This window comes from Diorhabda sublineata, chromosome 3, assembly GCF_026230105.1.
Source record: "Diorhabda sublineata isolate icDioSubl1.1 chromosome 3, icDioSubl1.1, whole genome shotgun sequence".
NCBI classification, from domain to species: domain Eukaryota; kingdom Metazoa; phylum Arthropoda; class Insecta; order Coleoptera; family Chrysomelidae; genus Diorhabda; species Diorhabda sublineata.
In genome coordinates, this window is record NC_079476.1 from 22,873,172 (window position 1) to 22,894,492 (window position 21,321).

At 32.9% G+C, this 21,321-nt stretch overlaps 1 protein-coding gene across 18 annotated transcripts in view; it reads right to left on the reverse strand.

Annotated features, from left to right (window-relative positions):
* Positions 1–2,123: 2,123 nt before the first annotated feature.
* LOC130441938 (uncharacterized) overlaps positions 2,124–21,321 on the reverse strand; it is a 247,460-nt gene continuing 228,262 nt past the window's right edge. For all 18 annotated transcript variants that reach the window (XM_056775827.1, XM_056775831.1, XM_056775833.1 and 15 more), the window contains 5 exons: positions 20,708–21,265; positions 11,766–11,828; positions 8,470–8,574; positions 5,188–5,233; positions 2,124–3,386 (listed from right to left, as the gene is read on the reverse strand). In XM_056775827.1, the coding sequence (XP_056631805.1) occupies positions 3,308–3,386; positions 5,188–5,233; positions 8,470–8,574; positions 11,766–11,828; positions 20,708–21,265 (851 nt within the window). In that variant the 3' untranslated portion in view covers positions 2,124–3,307. The remainder of the gene's footprint in view (positions 3,387–5,187; positions 5,234–8,469; positions 8,575–11,765; positions 11,829–20,707; positions 21,266–21,321) is intronic.

The following is a 21,321-nucleotide window of genomic DNA, read 5'->3' on the forward strand; positions in this document are numbered from 1 at the left end:
GAATAATTTGGACTGAAACTATTAATTTTTTAATGAAATAAATCGATTTGCTCGGAAAAGCCGACGTCAAGCTTTATATTACAAATATGGCGTATTGAGTGATATCTGTCAGACCCAGCTTTCCGATGCCACCCGATCCTCCAATTCAGTGAGGTACTAGAAAAATTTATTAATCAGTTTAAAAAAAAATGATTCACATAACCCATTTTCACTTGATTTCATTTTTAGAATTTTCAACACTATAATCGATTATCAAAAATAAGTGCGGCATTCCTCATGCTTTTCTAAAAGTAGAAAATTAAGGATCTAGATAAGTTGACTATTAATTATCAGTTGAATATATTGGCAGTAAGATGAGGCTCCTTTTTATGTTGTTTAAGCCATTATTTAAAATAATATAAATTGATTGCTAACACACAGTCATTTCATTTTAGAGTTTAACGATGATTCAGTCATAATTTTTTTTTAAATTATTTAATTTAAAATTATTAATTTGATATTAGTCGAAAAATACTGGCAAATTCAATTTTTATCAATAGTGGTAAATATAACTGCCATTAGGATCAAGAACTTAATCAATTTTCAAAATACGTTTCAAGTGATCATTATATACTACTCGCTTCGACAAAGTTTACTGAAAATAAAAATACGTGTTCAAATTCTCGTGCATTCTCGTAAGAAACTCTCTTTAGTAGTTCGCGCATTTGGTAATATGGACGTGAAGTAGCAGATTTCGTTGTAATGAGTACTATCGCTTATTATAACCTATAAAAACTTTTCATTTTTATTACTTTAATTTGGTACGTTAATATATAACTTTATAACAGACCCTACACGATCAATATATTGACAATCTGTTGCTAAATTGATTTGATTTTGGGTCTATTCTAAATGAAAGTTAGGTTTTATAACAGGAAAAAAAATTGACGTTTGGATCTATATTAGTTTTTATCAAAATATTTTCATTCAATAGAGTCCTAAAATGAAGACAAGCTAGCAACAAGTTTATTTTACTTTTAAATTTCGAACGTCAGCTTCAACCACAGATATCGACTTTTCACGTTTTATGTATGGCGTTTATCTATAAACTTCGGCTTAAACGTTGCTGATAATTTGTGCATAGCTTAAACTTTGGTTTAATATGAAATTGGGAAATCTAACCTAGCTTTTTCAAATTGTTCATGATTTTTTATAATACCTTGAGTAAAGGGTTTTGGTGTTGCTAATTGATCGACGATATGTATTTGGTAATTTGAAGTCTAAATGTAGCGGTTGCCGTTACGAAGATATTTACCTTAGTACTTTACCTCTGATTCACCTGTAACTACTCACAATCTGAGTGATAAGAATTGGGCAGAGTGGTTCTCCTTTAGCTTCAGTTTGGGTGCTCGTGCAACGATGAAGCGGACTCGCCAGTCAAACTGGGATCAGTAAATCCTCCAATAGGTCCATTAGCGGAAATGGACAGAGAGATACCTAGCATGAGACAAGTTAATGCATATGTAGCTAGATAGGTCCTCTGCTTATCTTATCAACAAATGTTCCAATTAAATAGGAATTGGACTGGACTTTTGACCGGATACGGCCATCTAAGATGCCATATCTACACCATGGGCATCACGGACGATCCGGAGTGCTGCTGGCGCATGTAGAAGGATGAAACTGTAGACCTAGTCATCTATGAGTGCTCAGAACTCACTCGACCGCGGTTTAAATAGTTGGGCAAGCCTCATAGCTTGTCTAATGATATAAAAGGCTCAAGCCAATGCGTCCTATAGGTTTCTTCGGACATCGATCTCTGGTAATGTCAAGTGAGGCCTATATTTGCTTGAAGGTTCTTAAGAATAATAGCATGAACTCCCTCAAAGGTTCGTTTATTTATTGCAAGGTCAACTGTTTGGACGTTTTATCCGCTTGAGTGATCATATTGTAATGTTTTTCTTATTTATTTGTACGATTTTTATACGTGGGGTTAATTAATCCATACCGTTTCTCACGTTAAACATTTATTTGAACACTATATACTACATTAACTTATAATTCATTTATCACTTAACTAACTTTAATAGTTTATTTAAATTTTTCTATTACTTTCTATTTCGGTCTATTCAATACGACCATTTAATATAATCTAAGCTGGGCTACATTAACTTCTTATATATACAATAGAATTTTATTAGGAAATAAAGAAACAAAACGAATATATACATAAACCTTCCTACAAATTATTTAAAAGAAACAGTGTAAATAAACCGCCTGCTATAAAAACAAAGATCAAACGAATTCCGGGTATTTTATCAAAGGCGGCACCTTCGCCGAATTTTACTATATCTAAACAGGACCGGCTCCAGGGCGGAGATGAGTTCGTAACAATATGCTGCGTTTCATGCTATCAGTGCGATGTCATCAGCATACTTAGAGGAATGGTATAATGAAAAAGCGAATTTATATATTGAAAGCTTTATTTCTGATACACAGGTTAAATATTCAGGTATTTCACATTGAATTGAAATTAAATAACGTTGAAATCAGTGTCTTTTGATCAGTTTCTCTAATTTAATTTCGCCAGGAGAAACCACAAACCTGTAAACATTTTTAAATATAAAAAGAAACTGAAGAAAAGTCACAATACGAAAAACATTAATCGTAAAAGCTAAATAACATTATTAAATCTAAAAAATGGTCATTCTTGCTTTCGTTCATTTTTATACAAACACGTAACCTCAACTTACAATAAAGTAATATACACATATATAAAAATAACAGCTATAACAGAAACAAATTATTCAGCATAATAATACTCTCAAAATTATTGTAAGTTAGTGTTATTTACTTCTTTCTATAAGTACGTCGTTTCTCAAAAATCCTTCAAAATTGTTCTTTTTTTTAAAACTTTGAGTTGTAAAATTCTAGCAGGCAAAAATATTTACGAGCTTCAATTCTGAAGAATTTCGTTACATAAATAATAATTGAAATATACATTGCTTTTAAAAATATATATAGCATCAAATTTCAGTAAATACTAGATTTTAATTTAGTGGTAATTTTTTGGAAACGGCTTTCTCTCCAAGTGGGAAAGTGCTATAAAATGGACCAAACGGCATATTTCCGACAGGAAAGGTGCTAAAATGGACCAAATGTCGTATTCCACAATAAGTTCAATAAACATAAATAAGCAAGCTTAAAGCATAAGTTGAAATGCAAGATTTTTTTGTCAAATAGTAACATTTAGTTGTCACATCTGGAATTTTTACGAAGATATAGGGATATGTCAATATTATTAATTTTATATTTTGATTTGACTTCTTTATTGCTTTGTTTCCTTTTCAAGTTCTTTTAAGAGCTGCTTCATTTCTTCCGAAAGTTGATGTTGATCAGCTATTCTTCTGAAAACAAAAAAAAAAAAGAATAATAAACAGGAAATATAAATATTGGCGAGTTTTTGGATTCAAAAATCGGTGAAAATGAGCAAAGTATGTTTGTCGTTTAAAAAAAATCTTTTCAATGGGGAAACGGCAAAACCAAATATATATTGTAATTATTTTCTTATGTATTTATACTATTTCTATCGGTGGGGTGAATTTATAAACACTGTCTTTCACGTACTTAATTTATTTAAACACTTACATGAGACTTAACTAACCTAACTTATAATTTATTTAAGTCCACAAGTTACTTTTCTATTTCTATGACTCCGTTGAACAAGCTTGAATATATAACAGAATGGACATTTCTAGAATTCTTGAGTGCTAACAAAAAAATTAAATAAAAAAAATAAATATAAAGAACTCGCCCCTGTTTATGAAAAACATACATCAAAGGCAATCCCAAAAGCACTACAAACATTAAACTATTAGACGTATTTGCAATATTTTAGATTTTCATTATAATCAGTACCGGCTTTACGGCCCATGTCGTAGATGAGTTGTTAATAACATTAAGCAGAGAAAAGTAATGAGGCATGTGGTATAAGTGTCTATTGGTAAAAATTAGATTCTGAAAACTGATATAAGTGATCTTAAAACCAAAGATTTTATTTAATTTTTCATACTTTATCATCAGAATTTTAGAGTAGTCAAAATAATGTCGTCATCCCTATAAAATAATATGTTATATGTATTTGTGGTTACTGATTTATTTGTACTTATACTATTAAAAAATATTCTATTCTTTCATATATTTCAAACTGCGGCCTTAAATGTTTTCCATGAAAAAACAGGTTTTCAAAGAATACTGGGCACAAGGCAGTTTTAATAAACGTGTTCATTTTTTTACATCACTCATAAGTAAGGTAAAATTTGGCCAAAAAAATGGCCTTTATTCAAGATGACACTTTAGTCAAAATTGTACCACGTGACCTCATTTGACGCTCTAAGTCAGCGCCGAGAATCAAATTGAAATTGTACCTTCATTCTGTTAGGTATGGAGGGTAGAGGTAAGAAGTACCATCTCATATGGGGGCTTAGCTTAAAAACTGTCCGCTTGTAGACGGTAAGTTATAATTCAAAATTTGGCCAGAATGGCGCTCCTGTCAGACGAGATATCATATGATCGTTCAATTCAGTCTTCTGTCCGTCTTATTTGAATATGCAGTGTTAAAAAATTTTAAATGACTTGAGTCGTCGCTTTATTTAAAATTTGCACTCATGCGAAAGTAGCGTCTTCCTAACGAAAGTAGCGTCTTCCTAACGTAAAGAATTTGATGGACACTTTCTGTAGCACAAAGATGATTCTCCTTACCTCTACCCTCCATACTGTTAGGGTCTTTCTAATTATTAGAAAGGATCCTATCGTGCGATATGATCCGGTCACTAAGTTCAGTTTCCAAACACAAGTGACCACAATCGAGATTACAATCCGAATATTCGCATTAGGATCCGATCGTTTATTGACAAGATTGACGTAAATATTCTACTTACTTTATAGTATTTATTCCCCTTTCATATAAAAATTGTTAATGTGAAATCTTGCAAATCTATTATAGTCACATAGTGACCGGGAATTGATCATTTAATAGTCATTAAGAGATTATCGATATTCTTTTTGTCATTACTCTGTGTAAAAAATGTCTCTGTACTGCTGGAGCTTATAAATAAATTTCGTTTAAAGCCATCTAATGTGTTAGTTAAGTATATTTAAATGACTATCCAACCCTAATTGACATGTTTTTAACATTTGGGATGTTACCTTTCATGTTCCGTTTCCTCTTTTTCCGCTCCTTCTTCTCCTTCGGCTGCAAAATAAAAAAAAACATTAACCATTTTTGTTCTGACGTGGGGAGGTTCAACATGCCAAATTTTAAAAAAATATGAAAGTGCACTTCAAATGATCCAAATCTGAAAAGAAGAGTTAACCAAAAACTAACAATAAGAGATATTTCAAGGAAATACATTTGTATGAAGAGTATGAAGGAAAAACTTTGGGTATTTAGTTTGTGAGGGGAAAAGGATTGTTAAGTATATGAACACAAATAATAAAGTATGTACATTCACAAAAAAATTATCTCTACTTATTAAAAAAGGTAATGAGTATGTACAGTGATAAATATTTACAATTTTATTATGAAGGTAACCATCAAATTATTCATAATCAACTAATGTTTATTTACAAAAAGCAGGTAGGTAAAGGTTTTTCTAAAATATTAACAGTTATCTCAATTAATTCTAGCTTGCTTTTGTTTGACCATTGTATTCTTTATAGTTTATACAATGGTTTGACTATAGTTTCAGCTGGCTCTTACATCTCTGAATTATACTGAAGAAGCAATTTTCAGCAAATTACTGTAGGTTACTAATTACTGTGGTATTAAATATTTACAAAACCAAAATCAACCAATTATTTAGTGAGATTCAAAACTGGAATAATATTTTTTTATTCGAAACTTTTTTTTTATGAAAAACATTTTTGGGTATTTTGAGGATGCCAAACTCAATATGGGTGGGGAAATAAAAAATCTTTGGCTGTTCAAAGCTTTATGACTGACCACAGTTAAAAATGGTATCACCCATATACGAGGGCTTTAAAAAATGCAACATAACAGCTTGCCTTTTTGAAATTATATACAACGAGGACGAAAAGGTTTACATACATATGATATTTTCAATATGAAATTATTTTACATAATGTTAGAACAATTTAATTTTGAAAAAATTGAATTTACACAATCCTTCATTGCACTTTGATATTTGCAGGAGACTTGTTAAAAAAACTCATCATGAGTCCAGTCAAATTAGTTTTTCAACTATTTTATTGGGAATATTGGTAGTTTTGAAAATTTGGAGTACAAAATTATTTTTTTAGTACCTTAATCTAATTGTGAATTCCTAACATCAAGTTGATAAACAGATCCAAATCAGAAATACTTCCAATACAATTTTTTGTATAATTACCTGTATTTATTTCATTAATATGATTTACATTTATTATTGTAGTTATAGCTACTGATAACATTTTCCAGTGAATACGAAATAAAAAAAACTCCATAATCATTGATCAGTTGAAATTCTAAGTTGATAAATTTAGCTTAGATTATAACTATTTTCTTTTTTCTCGTGGAATTTCCTATTTTAAATGAAATACATTTACTATGTCTACTAATAAAGATTCCTGCGAACTGTGAATTCATTTATTGTGAATTGTGCTACATTTCCGATTTTAGTGTGTATATGTGAATTTTCAGTGATCTTTTATTAAAAAATGTGAATATTAATATGAAATTGACGAGTGATTGTGTATTATGTGCCTCAATGAAAATTATTTAAACTCAGAAACTTCTTATGATTGTTTTTTATTCAGTTAGTGAGATGTAAGTATGAAAAATAATAATAATTAGATATTTCAATTTTGTTCATAATATTGAATTCAAATATTGATTCAAACTCTAGAAGAGTATGCAGTATGCATTGAATCTCTGATGTTTTTAATATTCACCAATTTATCTGGTTTTATTATAATACAATATTTGAATGTTCATTAGTTATATGAAACTGATTCTCGTTAGCTTTAGTAACTAGTTTGCATTAGAATTTAATTTTTTTAATGACTACAAAGAAATTTCCGTTGAATTAGATTTTAGCTAACAAGAAACTCAACATTACTGGAATATAAAATTGATTGTATAATTTCGTTGCAAACAGGATAAAAACTTTGAATTTGGAATTATTACTCTCGATTACTTGGAGTAGTATTTATGGGTTGTGAGAAGATAAGAAGTGTATGTACTTTATAAGGTTTATATACATGTGAAAAAATACAATTCGAACATAGTCATATTTTGAACATACGTACTTGTTGAATAACAATCAACATCAGGTATTTTTTTGTATAATTTTTTATACATATCAGATGAAAGGGGGGAAAATAAGAATTATTTAATTTCTAGTTCTATATGAAAGCATGTAGAAGGTACTCTCTCTTATTTTAATGTACATTGAATAAAATGTTGAAATTTGCTAAATGTTAAACTTATGTGGACTTCCAAATCACTAGCAAGGCTTTGTCCCCATATTCTATTGGTATAATAGGATGTGCAAAACATGACTAGTTACAGAAAATACACACACTATATTGAAACACTTGAAAATATTCAACATAAATATGTCAAAATCATGAAAAAAAGTGGGAAATTGTGTGCTGAACATAAATGTAAACTTCAAACTTATTAGATATATAGCGGGATTGACTAGTAGTATAACCTATAAAGAAATAAATCTTAGTATCAGTTTTTAGTTTTGCTCGTTCTTCAGATGTCACAATTGGATCTATCTCAACATCACAATACTTATAATAGGTTCCCTCAATTTCAGCACAAATAAGCCTTATGACTAGAATAACTACCTACTTCAAATATATTTTGAAATAAATCAACTTTTTGTTTAAATTTTATAATATCCCAAAATGGTGGTTTCTATACCTATCTAACCTAGATTGAAATTAATCTGCTGAGCTACCCTCTGTTATAATTTGAGATTTCGTTGCAAATTTTTCTTCTTGCACTACAAAGGAATTGAGTGCATTGGGTGTAGATGAATGAATATATCATATATGTAATACTCCTATATGGACAGTTGGTATGAGAGAAAATATCCCTACGTTAAGGTACCGACAATATTTATTTTTTCATGCGCATGCTTGAGAATGCGCAGAACCGAGCTGGAACCTCTGAGGATAGAGAAATCGTTGTCATTCTGTCTTCCTTAGTCGGAACAGCTTCCACTTATAGAAACTGTCCATATAGAAGTATTAAATATATGGGATATATACAATTTGGGAATTTTGTAAACCTGCTACAAGAAACCAAAGGCACTAAGAGGTCGGTTTGAATAAATGTGCATTGAGATGAAATAATTGCAATACATGATGATGAAAGTTGAAAACATGCATTTTACCAATAGTCAATCTCGTGATATAAATATGTAAATTTGAAGGGTGTAACAATTATATATATAAATAGAACATCAGCCTATCTACCATGTTTGGGTAAATTAAAACGCCAATCATGTTCCCTAGGATCCACCTCAGTTTGGTCTTCGACACTGATCTCATAACGCAGAGGTCTTCTACGGGTTACTTGGGCTACACCAAACAGAACCATCAAAATATACTACATCATTCATTCAGTACCATTTGATGTGAACAAAAAATTTATTCATCTGAAATATTTTTTTCAGTGTATACCTGTCTCTTTAGGTAGAATACAAAAAACTGCCTATGTTTATCAAAAAATTTAAACATAGTTTTAAAATGAAAATTTTAAACAAGTTTCGTTAAGATAAAAATTATAAAACATTATTACGGAATATTGAATACCATCTCAACTAAATTAAAAACTTGTTGTACACTTATGCGATTTTTTTAAATAAGTTTATAGGTTTTAAAATGGAAAAAATATATTGAATAGGCAAAATAACAGACAATTTCATTGAAGAGGAAGTTTGTGGCATTATATAACCCTTTGTATATATTTTAATATTTGCATGTGGATATTGGGGTATCATATACTTTGCGACCCAAAGGATCTATCCTGTCCCTCCCTGAGATACTTGGGAAACCAGTGTTCACAGCTGATTTTTGTTAATTCCACTCAAAAAGTTCAAAATTTGGGATTGCTCTAGATGCCAGAGATCTTCTATTTCATACCTTTTTCTGACATAAAACATTTGCAGTCCATTAGAAGACTTCTCTCCTAACCTATACTCAATGTAATAAATTGTCTTATACAGTTTCTCTAATCTAATCTATTCATCATATTTCGTTTTTTAATAAAATTGCAATGTTTTGTCTATGTTTTTGTTATGTATATGAATCTACTTGAAATTAATAAGTTCACATCAAATGGAAAACGCAAAATCGTTAGTAGGTAAAATGAACATCATCCAACATTTTTATAAAACATTGTTAGTATATTTATTTGGATATGAATATTATATATATTATGTTTAAATAAATATTGAAGAGACAATTAACAATACTGATAGATTTTATTCTCATAACATTCAAGTTTAGTCAAATATTTTGTATATGAGTTGAATTGAATTTGTTACCAAAACTACAGGAAAACACAGTAACTAGTGATTGAAGTCACAAATCACCTATTTTATAAATGGTAGTAAACACTGTCAAGTTAACATAAAAATCAACCAATTTTGATCCTTGTACTGTAAACAAAGAACTTTTTATTAGGCAGTCTTTTCATAAATGAAGCATTTTGTGAAGTTATTTCAGTATTATTGTAAGTAATTTGCAAACATGGGCTTTCATTGAGTGTAGAATTTAGTCAGAAATATACTTAGTTCCAATGCTGTTTTTAATAAAAAAAGAAAACTTAAATTAACTTTTACACGTGAGAGAATGCTCTAAATAAGGCTAATTAAAAATATGGAGCTTACTTCGGCTCTGATAATAATGTGGTTTGCAACCTTTTGACTACCACAGTTACTAACAAATACTGCATCAAAATACTTGAATTATTAAAACTTTTATATACCTTCTGTTGTTGCTATTTATTGTAACTTTTGGTTCACGTTAAATAACTAATAATGACCATATTTTCAATTTTTGGGAAGTCTACAGGATTGATACACTAAAACTAAATGGGTTCATATTGTTCACAGGGGTTATGACGACTCAAAATCACAAGATAACTACTCATATTATTGCCTTCAAATTATGCTCTATTCAGAGAAACAATACAATAACTTTTGAGGTTATGTTTCGAAATAGATTTTGGCTTAGGCTGTTATCACAGAACTAGTTTTTTAGTTGGTCGATGTTGTGCGTCATCTGGGGATTTAAACATTAACTATTAATTTCACATTAGTTAAAACATATTGGAAAATATAAATTTTATTAATAGCGCGTTGATCCGAATGATATATATATATATATATATATATATATATATATATATATATATATATATATATATATATATATATAAATATTTATTTTCAACATTAAAAATTAGTAATTTCATTTCTTTTTTGTGATAGTTGAGAAAATGGTGGTTGTGCTTTACAACTAAAGATGGCGCAGATTTAGAAATAAGAAATACCATTGTCATAACCATCTAAATCTAGGTGATCTATGATAATAATAAAAATATTAACAAAAGAGAAAATCTAAATTTGTTAGCTTAAACTTCTAATTGTTCTAAACATTCAATGTATTCCTATAGTTTTTGTTAAATAAATGTATTCTCTATATAATGCCTCCAGTATCAGGAACATCTCTCCATCCAAGTCTCATAAACCGAGTTTCAAAGAGTCTACACAAAATTAGAAACTTTCTTATTATCTATATTTGAAGGTGGTATAACATTGGACCCATAATGAGAATAAGAGAGAAAAAGATTGGTCGGAGAATAATTATTATACGAATGATTTATCAGTCTTGCTAAGTGTCTCTTGGGATAATTTATTTAGTTGATCAAAATTAGAATTATCTGTGGGTATACATTGTGCCGCAAAATTAATGTACATTTTGTAAAATGGAAAATTCCATTTGAGAATAATATTTGAATGTACCAATGGCTTAAAATGCATAGTCTTTAACTGTACCCAACAACTGTTATGTCGTGGACTAATCTGCTATCTCTAGGGCACTGACACGGTATAGAGAGACTGAAACGAACCAAAGAAGACTTGCATAAGGACATTACAGAGCGACGAATCAATATTGATTTTTGAGAATTACCTCATAAATCAAAATATAGTACTTGGAAGCCCGACATATAACAGTATTTTTCTATATAGGTAGAGCAACAACTGGTTCTCTTCTAACCGTAAACCCTCACAGGAAACGACTTCAGTTTGCCTGAGAACCGTGCAGCTATGAATTTAGCAATAGACTGTTTAAAAACGAGTTTCGATTTTGACTGTAGTGCTGATCGTCGTAGGAGCGAGCGATTTGCACATGTTATATTACAGAAAATGTCAGCTACGAAGGTCTACGATTTGTGGGTGGAAATAGTTTTGAGGCTCACACGAACCTTGTTCTTCGATTTACTAAACAGATATTTCCTCATTTTACAAAATATGTTTTAATTTTAAAAATATGCGTTAATTTTGCGGAGCAGTGTACTTTTCATGAAAAGAATTATTATTTTCAATTAACAGTGCTGTAGCTAGGAGCAAAAATTTGTCTCACCAAGTTTAAGCTGTAATTCATATTCTAATAAATTATAAAAATTAGAGAATCGGCAAATTATTGTCTAATAATAACCCGATGATGATTACTTCTAATAATAATAGTAATACTTCACTTACGTCGACTTGTAGATGGAGCTGCAGTGTCTTTAGTAGAAGGGGAAGTTGCCGTACCATCGGCACCTATAGTATAAAATAGATAATTATTAACAATTATTATTGTAACACGTTTGCTTTAAATAGGGGAGATGATACTCACCAAAGCATGCAGAAAGGTAAATCAACGTCATGCAAACTCAAAATAACTTACTAGAAATTAAAAATGATGACTATTTATATCACAAAAAACCTAGATAAACGATTGAGAAAAATAAGCTAAAAATAAAAAGAAATACAATTTGATCTACTTCGGTTTGTAGGAATTTCAACAAACCTGTTCTTGTTAGTGTTGTTAGTTGGGGCAGGTCGAATTGTTGAGTCATTGTCGTAGTTCCTTGTCCATCTGTAACAGTTTTAGTTATAACTCCTCGAGCATCCGTTGTTTTACTGATAACACCTTGTCCTTGAATAAGTTCAGGTTTGTTCAATCGCTTGAAATAATCTTCGATTTCTGAACCTTTTAAGGGTTGATCGGAACCGTCGTCTCTAACGATGAATTTCTTTTGAACTACTCTTTTGACGTGGATATTACCAGCTTCGTCAATTTCTTCAGTTTCGAAAACTTGCTCGCCTTCGTTGAAATTTTGGATAAACTGTCTTATTTGATCTTCTGCCTCGGAACCCGTGAATGTAATTTTTTTTACGTCTGGTGGTAAGTCAATTCTTCGATGGACAATGTGGGAAAATGATTCATCTTCCACGGGTTCGATGATTTCAGTTACGTAAGGTTTCGAATCGTCTACATATTCAGTCGTCCTTCGACCGTTAACATCTTCGTCGAACCAGACCTTTTTTACAGCAGCTGCTACATCTACAGACGTCGACTGTCTTGTTTGATCGATGGAATTAGTTGATGATACCATAGTATTCGAACCGCCACTAGTAAAACTTCCGGAATAAACCGAGTCAGTATCGTATTGATAAGTGGCATGAGTGGCTGTCGAGCTTGTTACACTTTGTACCATATCGTGTTCGATTTCATCTTCTTTACCAGAAGAACTAAAATCTTTTCCTGTACTTGAGCTACTATGATCTCCAAATCCTCCAATTCTCGATCCGTCTTCATCAATAGAATCACTTAGAAGAACATTGTTACCTGAACTGGTAGCTGCAGCTAATTCTAGTGAATCGCTTGATACCATATAACTTTTATCTTCTGGTTTTATTTCTATACTGTCGGTCATAATATCTTTAGCAGATTTTTGCACTTGAAACTCAATTGAATCTGTACTAGCGGTCATTACGTCGCCGCCCGTCTTTTGGTCTAAGCTATCTGTGCTATCATGGTGACTTGGTTTATCTGGTTTCAAATCTAACGAATCTGTAGAGGTTACCATTACGTTGTCAGCTTCTTTCCACTGTACTTTTACTGTTGAACGAACTAACGGTGCGTCTAAATCAAGCTCTGGGACTTTCGATACCTCTTCAATCGAATCTCCTCTTCCGAGTGATTCTGTTTTATCGGGTTCCTTAAGATCTATGAATCTTTCAACGTTGGATTGTGCTTGTTTAATAATTTCATCGATTTCAAACATTCTCTTTTCATAATCTTCCTCATCGTCTGTATCGATTATCTTCTTTTCAGTACAAGAAATGGTTTCGCAGCTTTCCGATTCGGAAGTTATACTTTCTTGACCTTCCTCAATTTGAGCTAACAAAGCTTCTTCTTCTTTAACTATAATTTCAATTTTGTGAGCGGCAATGCACGCTTTTTCGAGACCTTCGAATTCTTTTAGAGAACTTACAGATATATCATCACCTTGTCCTCCTTTGTTGGCTAAATATCTAGATTTGAAACTACCATTACTCGATGACTCTTGTGATCCTTGATGGAATCTGCGCATTTCTAATGACATTGCTTTTTCCAAGTTTTCAAATTCTTGTAAACTCGACATTGAGATATCATCGTGGTCACCAGATCGAGTGAAATATTTTTTACCAGCTAATACATCATATTCAGGTGTACTTGAGAAAGAATCTTTAATACTTCCTCCAGAATCTCTTTGAGATCCGTAGCTAGATGCAGCCAGATCATTTATGTCTTCTTCTTTAATATCTTCTAGGGGACCTCTTTCGAATTCCATTTCGTATCCGTATCCTGCAGCTCTTAAAGCAGCTTGGTCACCTTGGAATTGTTGCTCCATCCATTTTCTATTAGCTTCAAGTTCTCTGTCATATTCGGTTCCATAATCTACTGTTGATGTTCTATTAGAACCGTTTTGATCTTGTGGTGGACTTTCTTCAAAGTCAAAGGCTAATTCTTCGCTAGAAGATGTACCATCTGGATAATATTTGATGTCTGTCATTTTCGTCAGAGGCGTAGGAGCTGAATGTGCTAAATAGCGTTCAACTTCCACATCGTGTTTTTCTTTTTGAGCAATTTTACCAATTTGTACGCTTTTTCCTTCGGAATCAAATTCATGTGCCTCTTTGCCTACTTCTTCAATGACAACGAAATCGTCAATTAAGTCTGGTTTTTCCAACATTTCGAATGAATCACTGCTAGGAGTATCCGTTCCTTTTTCAGATCCTTCTCTTACAGTAGATTCAATTGCAGTTACTCCTTCGCTTTTAGAGATCATTTTGCTTTCCGGTTCCTCGGAAATTGAAGAGATTGTTTGATCCAAGACATATTCTCTGCCTTGATCAGTTTCTTCAGAGCTTTTGCTAGAAACAGATGCAGGAGTATCGGGTCCTGCTGGAGAATCTTCTAGTTTTTCCTTCGCTTCTAACTCTAGCTCAGGGTAACGGAAACTCTTGTCAACTAATGGAGCCATGTGCTGAGTTATTTTAATATCGGGAACAAAACCTGGACTTAAGTCTTTCATCATTCTTTCTCTACGTTCTTCTAATTCTTTTTGAGCTCTTTCTCTCGTTTCTATTTCATGTTTTTCCGCATCTTCGTCTTCCAAAATGGGACAAATTTGTTTTATTTTGTGTGCAGGGGAAATATGTGCTACCATGCTAAAAGCAGCTTCAGCTTCCGCCTCTTCGAAACTGGATTTTTCACTAGAAGTACTACTAGATTTTCCATGGGAGTCGCGTTTTTCTAATGCATCTTTCGGAGGACAAATATCTGAAATAGATCTTCTAGTTTCAAAATGTGTTTCATGGGATCTAAGTACAGCTGAAGAATATTCTTGTTCTAATTCCCCTATACTTGCTTTATCTTCAGAACTTAATTCAGGAGTATCATCTTTGTGTTTGTCGAGAGGATCGGGGGAAGCAGGCCTCTCTATGGGATCCGTTATTTCAGTACAATCTGAAGATTTTATTAAATCAGCAAGTTCGGAATCCCCCGTTGAAGGTGGACGCTCCGAATCAGATTTGCTAAGATGAGATTGCGGTCGTGATAAATCTAAGTTGTCCTGTTCATTGTCCGATTCAGTTTCAAAGTAACGACCTTCACGTAAATCCCTATGGAAGCCTTGATCGGCTTCTGTCTCATAATATTCATCTTTTTCGCTTTCGTCGACATCTTTCTTTTCATCGTTACTTGTTTCTTTAAAACTAAGTTTTGAGGTATATTTGTCGCTTTCTGCTAAATCAGATTGAATTTTTCTTACAACTTCTGCTCTGGTGGTAGTACTTATCATAGAACTAACGAATGTACTCTCGTTTCGTCTGTGACCCTTCTTTTTAGGTTCTTCATATTTCACGATTGTTACTTGTTCATCAACTGGTGATTGAGTTTCTGAAGTTACTTGGGTACTTACACTTTGAATACCATTTTCATCTATAGTTGTAGTGGTTAAAGTGACTGATTCCACTGGTAAATCGTGTTGAATATAACCCGTTGAAGTACCTATGTCCGTAGTATGCGAAGTTGGTGTTATGATCAAACTTTCTCTGCTGCCCCTAGTTATGTTATCTACATCGTCTATGCTGAGATGTTCGGAGGTACCGGAGGCCGTTAAACTACCTCTTTCAGAATCTGCTCTAGAAAGTTCAATGACAGTTCTTTGTGCACCAGTACTTGATGTACTGGATACGCTGACGCTTAGTAAACTACCTTCATCAACACTAGTACCAAGTTTATCTTCAGTTTCACCTTGAGGTGATTCCGGTACGAGTATTCTAGGTTCGGGTTGGAAAGTCATTTCATGAGATCGTTTCATTTTGGACTGTGTATCAGGGATATGTACCTCGTCTTCTTCCGATATATCTACCGATTCTCCAACTCCTGTATAAGAAAGTATTTCCGAATCGCTAACCTCGGTACTCTGTCGTGCAGGACCATGAGCAGTCCAAGCGGAACTTTGTTCGACTTCGTCAAGTAATTGTTGATCTACCGAATCAAGAATATCATCTAAGTCACTTGTCGATGGTACCAACGTTTCTGAATGTTCCGAAGCTTCAACACTTGCCAGATTCCCAGAGCTTTCACTGTCTAAACTCTTCATACTTTCTTTAGAGCTCATACTACTTACAGCAGTTTGATATTCTGTTGACGTTATGTGCGATCTTGCTGAGTAATCTTGGGAAGTGAGGGCGCTTTCGTATTCAGACGAACCGGCTGCAATGAGTCCTTCTACGTCGGAAGAACAAGGTCGACTTTTACTGCTATCAATTTCGAAACTATGGTAGTGACTTTCTCCTGAACTGGAATAACTTTCAAATTCAATTCCGGATTTTCTGTCGGGTTTTAAATTAGAGCTATTACTACTCGATTCTGGTTCAGAAATATCTTTTCTCATTATAACTGGAGATGGTTTGTAAGCATCAGTTTCGTCTTTTTTAATAGTTTCACTTGGAGATTTGATATCGCTGCTTGATTTAGATTCACTACTAGATGTTCTCTTTATTGTTTCATGTGTTTTTATAATATCGGATGTTGTTAAAACTTTATCTAATTCTTCTGGCGATTTCGTAGATGTAGTAGATACTGTAATTTCCCTATGAGTTTGATCTTTTTGTGTAATAGTACTCGTTTTCACCAAGTGAGTTTTATCAATTTCGATGTTCGATTCTGTTTCTTTATGTTCATCTTTATGTGTTATTTCAATTTTTTCCGAAGTGCTGATTTCTTCTTCTAAAGATATTTCATCAGCTTCAGTTGTGACTTTAATAGATGTTTCTGTGACTGATGTTCCAGTTTTTTCAATTGATTTTAAATCAGTTTCAAATTTAGTAGTTATAAGAGATGTATCTTTTTTTGATTCTTCAGAAACTAGTGATTCAAATGTAGTTGTATCTGTACACAAAATTCCTTTTTTTGTAATTTTATCAGTGTCTTGCTCTAGCGAAGCATCAATTTTTTGAAGTTCCTTTTCTAAGACTTCTCTTTCATCTGATATCACATGTATTGTTTCTTCTACTTCGACGTCGAGGTGTGTTTTGACGGTTTCTTTTTCTTTTGCAAGCTTATCGGCTAAAATTTTATCGGGAGAGATAAATACATCGGTAGCTTCAGAAAGTGATTTTTCAGCTGTTACTGTTTCGCTAGATACAGCGAATATATTTTGTTTGATTGCTTTTGTTTTTGAATCTTCGCGACTCATAAAGTCTTGGAATGATTTAGTTTCCTCCGTGCGTGCTTCATCTATTTTATTTACATATTCAGTTCGATCTTGAAACCGTTTAGTTTGGTCATCGGAAGTATTGTCATCTAACTTTACATCACCAATCTTTTCAGCTTCTAGTTGATTCATCTGTTCTAATATATAAGAGTAGTCTGCTTCAGCTCCACTATATTTCAAATCTTCATCAGTAATTTCCATACTAGAAGCTTGCGTATCTCCTCTACTTAATTTTCCCAATTCTCTTTGTCTTCTAGCTAGCACAGATTCTACCAATTCGATTTCCCGTTCATCTAGACCTTTAGTCTCAGCCAAATGCTTTAGAAAGTCGGCAACTTGTCCTTTTTCTGACGCTTGAATAGATTTTTGAATAAATTCTTGAGGAGAAGCATCTCGCTTTTGCATTTCGGCTTCAATTTCTTCCACTAACGCACTCGCGATTTTTTTCGCTTCTTCTGGATGAACTTTTTGTTGATATAAACTGTCTAAAATTATTTTTTCGATGTCTGTTTGAGCGTCAAATTTAATCTTGTCTAATTCAAAAGAATCTGAATGATCTTGGTGAATTTCAGATCCCAATTCCGATTCATCTTTAGCACTGCTACTGAAATCATCTCTTTCAGCAGAAAATTTTAAACTGTCTTCTGCTGGTTCCGTACTAATAGAATCATCAATTGGCGCAGCCGATTGTTGTAACAACTTTGTTTCGAGTAAACTAGAAATTTCTTGTTGTTCATTTAACATTTCTCGTAAGTCATCACATTCTTCCATCATTTCTTGTCTTTTTTCCTTAGCTATTTCTTGCAAATCATCTTCTTCGTCTTTTGCAATCTTTTGAGCCATTCTGATTTCTTCTGAAATAAATTTCTGTGTAATATCAGCTGATAAATCATCTTCTGATGCTCGTGTTTTAAGATTCGATTGTATTTCTGTAAATTTATCTTGTTTTTCATCTATAAATGTTGGAAATTTTTCCGACAGCTCTTTCACGCTTTCTGTAAATTCCATTCCAGTATGAGATTCGATTGAAACTTCCCAAACTGTATCTTGAATATTTTCTTGTGGTACTTTTATAGGTGATTCGTCATCTGATTTTTCTTTTATAGGTGAATGAATGTCGACGGGTTCCACTTTTGGTTCAGATTCATCACTCTCTTCGCTTATTCTCCTTTGTTTACCCGACAAGGTTACGGTAATTTCTGGAATACTTTCATCTAGTATTTGTTTAGGTGAATGTTCTTGATCGAGAGAATCGAAAGATTTAGCTTCTAAATCTGGATCTATATCGGAAATCTTTTCAGTATCTTCAATTTCGCTTTTATCGACGAGAACTTCCATGGAATCTATTTTTGTAGAATAACTACCATCTAGTAGATCCGTACTCTTGTCCGATGAAACACTTTGTTGTGTTTCATAAATGTTCGGGTGTTGATCATCAGCTTCATTATCTTTGTGCGTTTTAGATAAAATTGTGGGTGATAGTGAAAGCTGATCTTCAACGAGTTGCAGAGTTTTGTGCGTTTCGTGACTTGTTAATGCAGGATCAGTACTCTCGATGAAACCTACAACTTCTGGAGAAGTCTCATATTTTTCTTTATCGTCTTTTTGTTTGTCTATTGTAGTTTCTTTTAGAAAGCTGACTCTTTGACCAGCGATTACGTTACCTAATTGTTTTTCATAACCTTTAGCTAGATCCTTTACAGACATTTTAATAGGTTCCTTATCTTCTTGTTCACTTAGATCTGAGTCTTGTGTCCTAGATTCCTTGTCTTCCATCGATTCTTTGAAAGTTTTTGCAACACTTTTCTTTTCTTCACTAGTTTTATCCGAAGATGCGGATAACTCAAACATTTCAGCTAATTTGCTAACAGTTTTAGCGGATTCTTCAACAAGTTCGTCAGTATCTTCGCCAATAGATCTAGCGTCTGCATCTGTATGTTCATCGTCCATAGAACTTAGAAAATTTTTTCTTTCTGGAGATGGTTCTTCTTCAATTTCGCTTGTAAGTTGTTCCTCAATCATCTCTTTTCGAATCTGTTCTTCGTAATAATTTTTTCGAGCTTTGATAGCTCTTGCAGATACTTCATAGAGATCTTCGGTAGGCAAAGAGGCGGAACGTTCGTACAAAGATTTTCTTGTGGATGATGCTGATGGAACGAAAACGCTCATTAATCTATCTCTAATTTGAGGCACTCTATCTTCTATCTCTGAATCAGATATATAATGCTCAACATCTTCGCTGTCTGATATGTATCCAGTATTGTCCATTAGACTACTTCCCTTTTGAGCTTTGTCTGAATCTATACTTTCAGTTTTATGTAAATCGGTGGATTTATAGGTAGGACTTGTTTTTCTTTCGGACGGTATTTGGTAAGAAGCCTGGTATTCAGACATTATTTTTTCTTCTTGGAATGACGTGTCGCTTTCTGATATTCTTGTTAGATCAGTCTGAACTTGACCACTACTTTCGCTAGTAGAAGATTCGAAAGAAACTGTTCTATCTTTAACTGATACTTGTTTATATTCATCGTGTGAAGGTTGGAATAGATCTGAAGTAATATCCGAATCAGATTCTATTAAACTTTTAGACGTTTGAAGCACGGTTCTTGGTTTTGGAACAGGAGGTGCTCCGAGTTCATGAATAGAAACTCTTTTTTTAATTAGCAACGGTTTTTCTACTACAGCGTTTTCTTGTAGATTAATTCGCTTTTGTGATTCTTGAGTGACATTTTCCCAGAATTTCTTTTTATCGGAATAAGTTTCTAGTGTATCGTCAGTATCTAATAGATCATCTCTAACAGGAGATTTAGGTTTGTCTTCTTTTGTGTTATCTTCATGTGGTTCGATAATTTCTAGTGGCGCATCTGATGATTTGGTCGTGGTTCGAGGTTTGGGTTGTGGTAATTGTTTAGTTTCAGATGTTAGTGGGGAAGCTGCTTCTGTTAGTAGGTCGCAGCTGGTTTCTAAAAATGCGGTTAAATGTTAGGGGAATACTAGCAGTACAATAAACAGTTTAGTAAATTTTCCTTTTAAAGCCAATTCTTACATACAGGCATATGTTCGTTTTACATGTAGGGGAAGGTAGAAACTTCCTATCACCACACTTACCGTAAAAAAACAAAGTACACCAATACATTATAAAACTACTTAACTGAAAATAAAAACATGAAAGACAAAGAAAAAGGAAATGAATTAATAATAATAAAAAACAAAACGATAAAAAAGCCAAAGTTTGCTTGTGCTAACTTTGTTGGTTTTTGATGGAAAAAGTTTGTGTACATAGTCATGCAAGTAAAAAATCAAACATATCGGGCCCCGTCATACTATCGGGTCTAGTTACTAAGTATTTAAACACTTTATTGTTTGAACACACTCTAATATTACCTTGGTCTAAATCGTCTTCACAAAATATGTTTATATCGGGTATTATACAATCTGATTTCGACACGGATCTTTCGTCTGTAGATTCTAGTTCGTCGTCAATCAAAGAACAACTTGTTTCCATTAGATCGGGTATACTTCTATCGAGGTTTTCAATTGAACTGAAAGGACTCGATTTTTCCAACCAATTAACTACAGCTTTCATTATTGTTCCTTTTGGAAGAGATTCTGTACTTTCCTTAGATCTGATTCCACTTTCGCCGCTAATCAACGACTGCGTACTTGTGAATTTTTTCGGATCCATCTGTATCACTAGGTCAACTAGGGAGCTTTTCAAAGATGAAGATTTTAAATTTGGTAAGCTACCACTCTCGTCATTTTTCAGTCTTTCGTTTCTATAGTAACTCATCGCTGATTTTGAGCGTGTTGTTGGATTTTTTTTTCTCGGTTTAGGAGATGCACAAGGAGATCGCATAATTGGAATTACATCTACTTCGACACCTGCTTTGTTTATTGTGTGATCTTTATTTAAATTGACAGGGCCCATGTAAACTATTTCACCTACGGGAATATTCATTATCGGAGAGAGATTTTGATTTGAAGCTTCTGCTGTACAA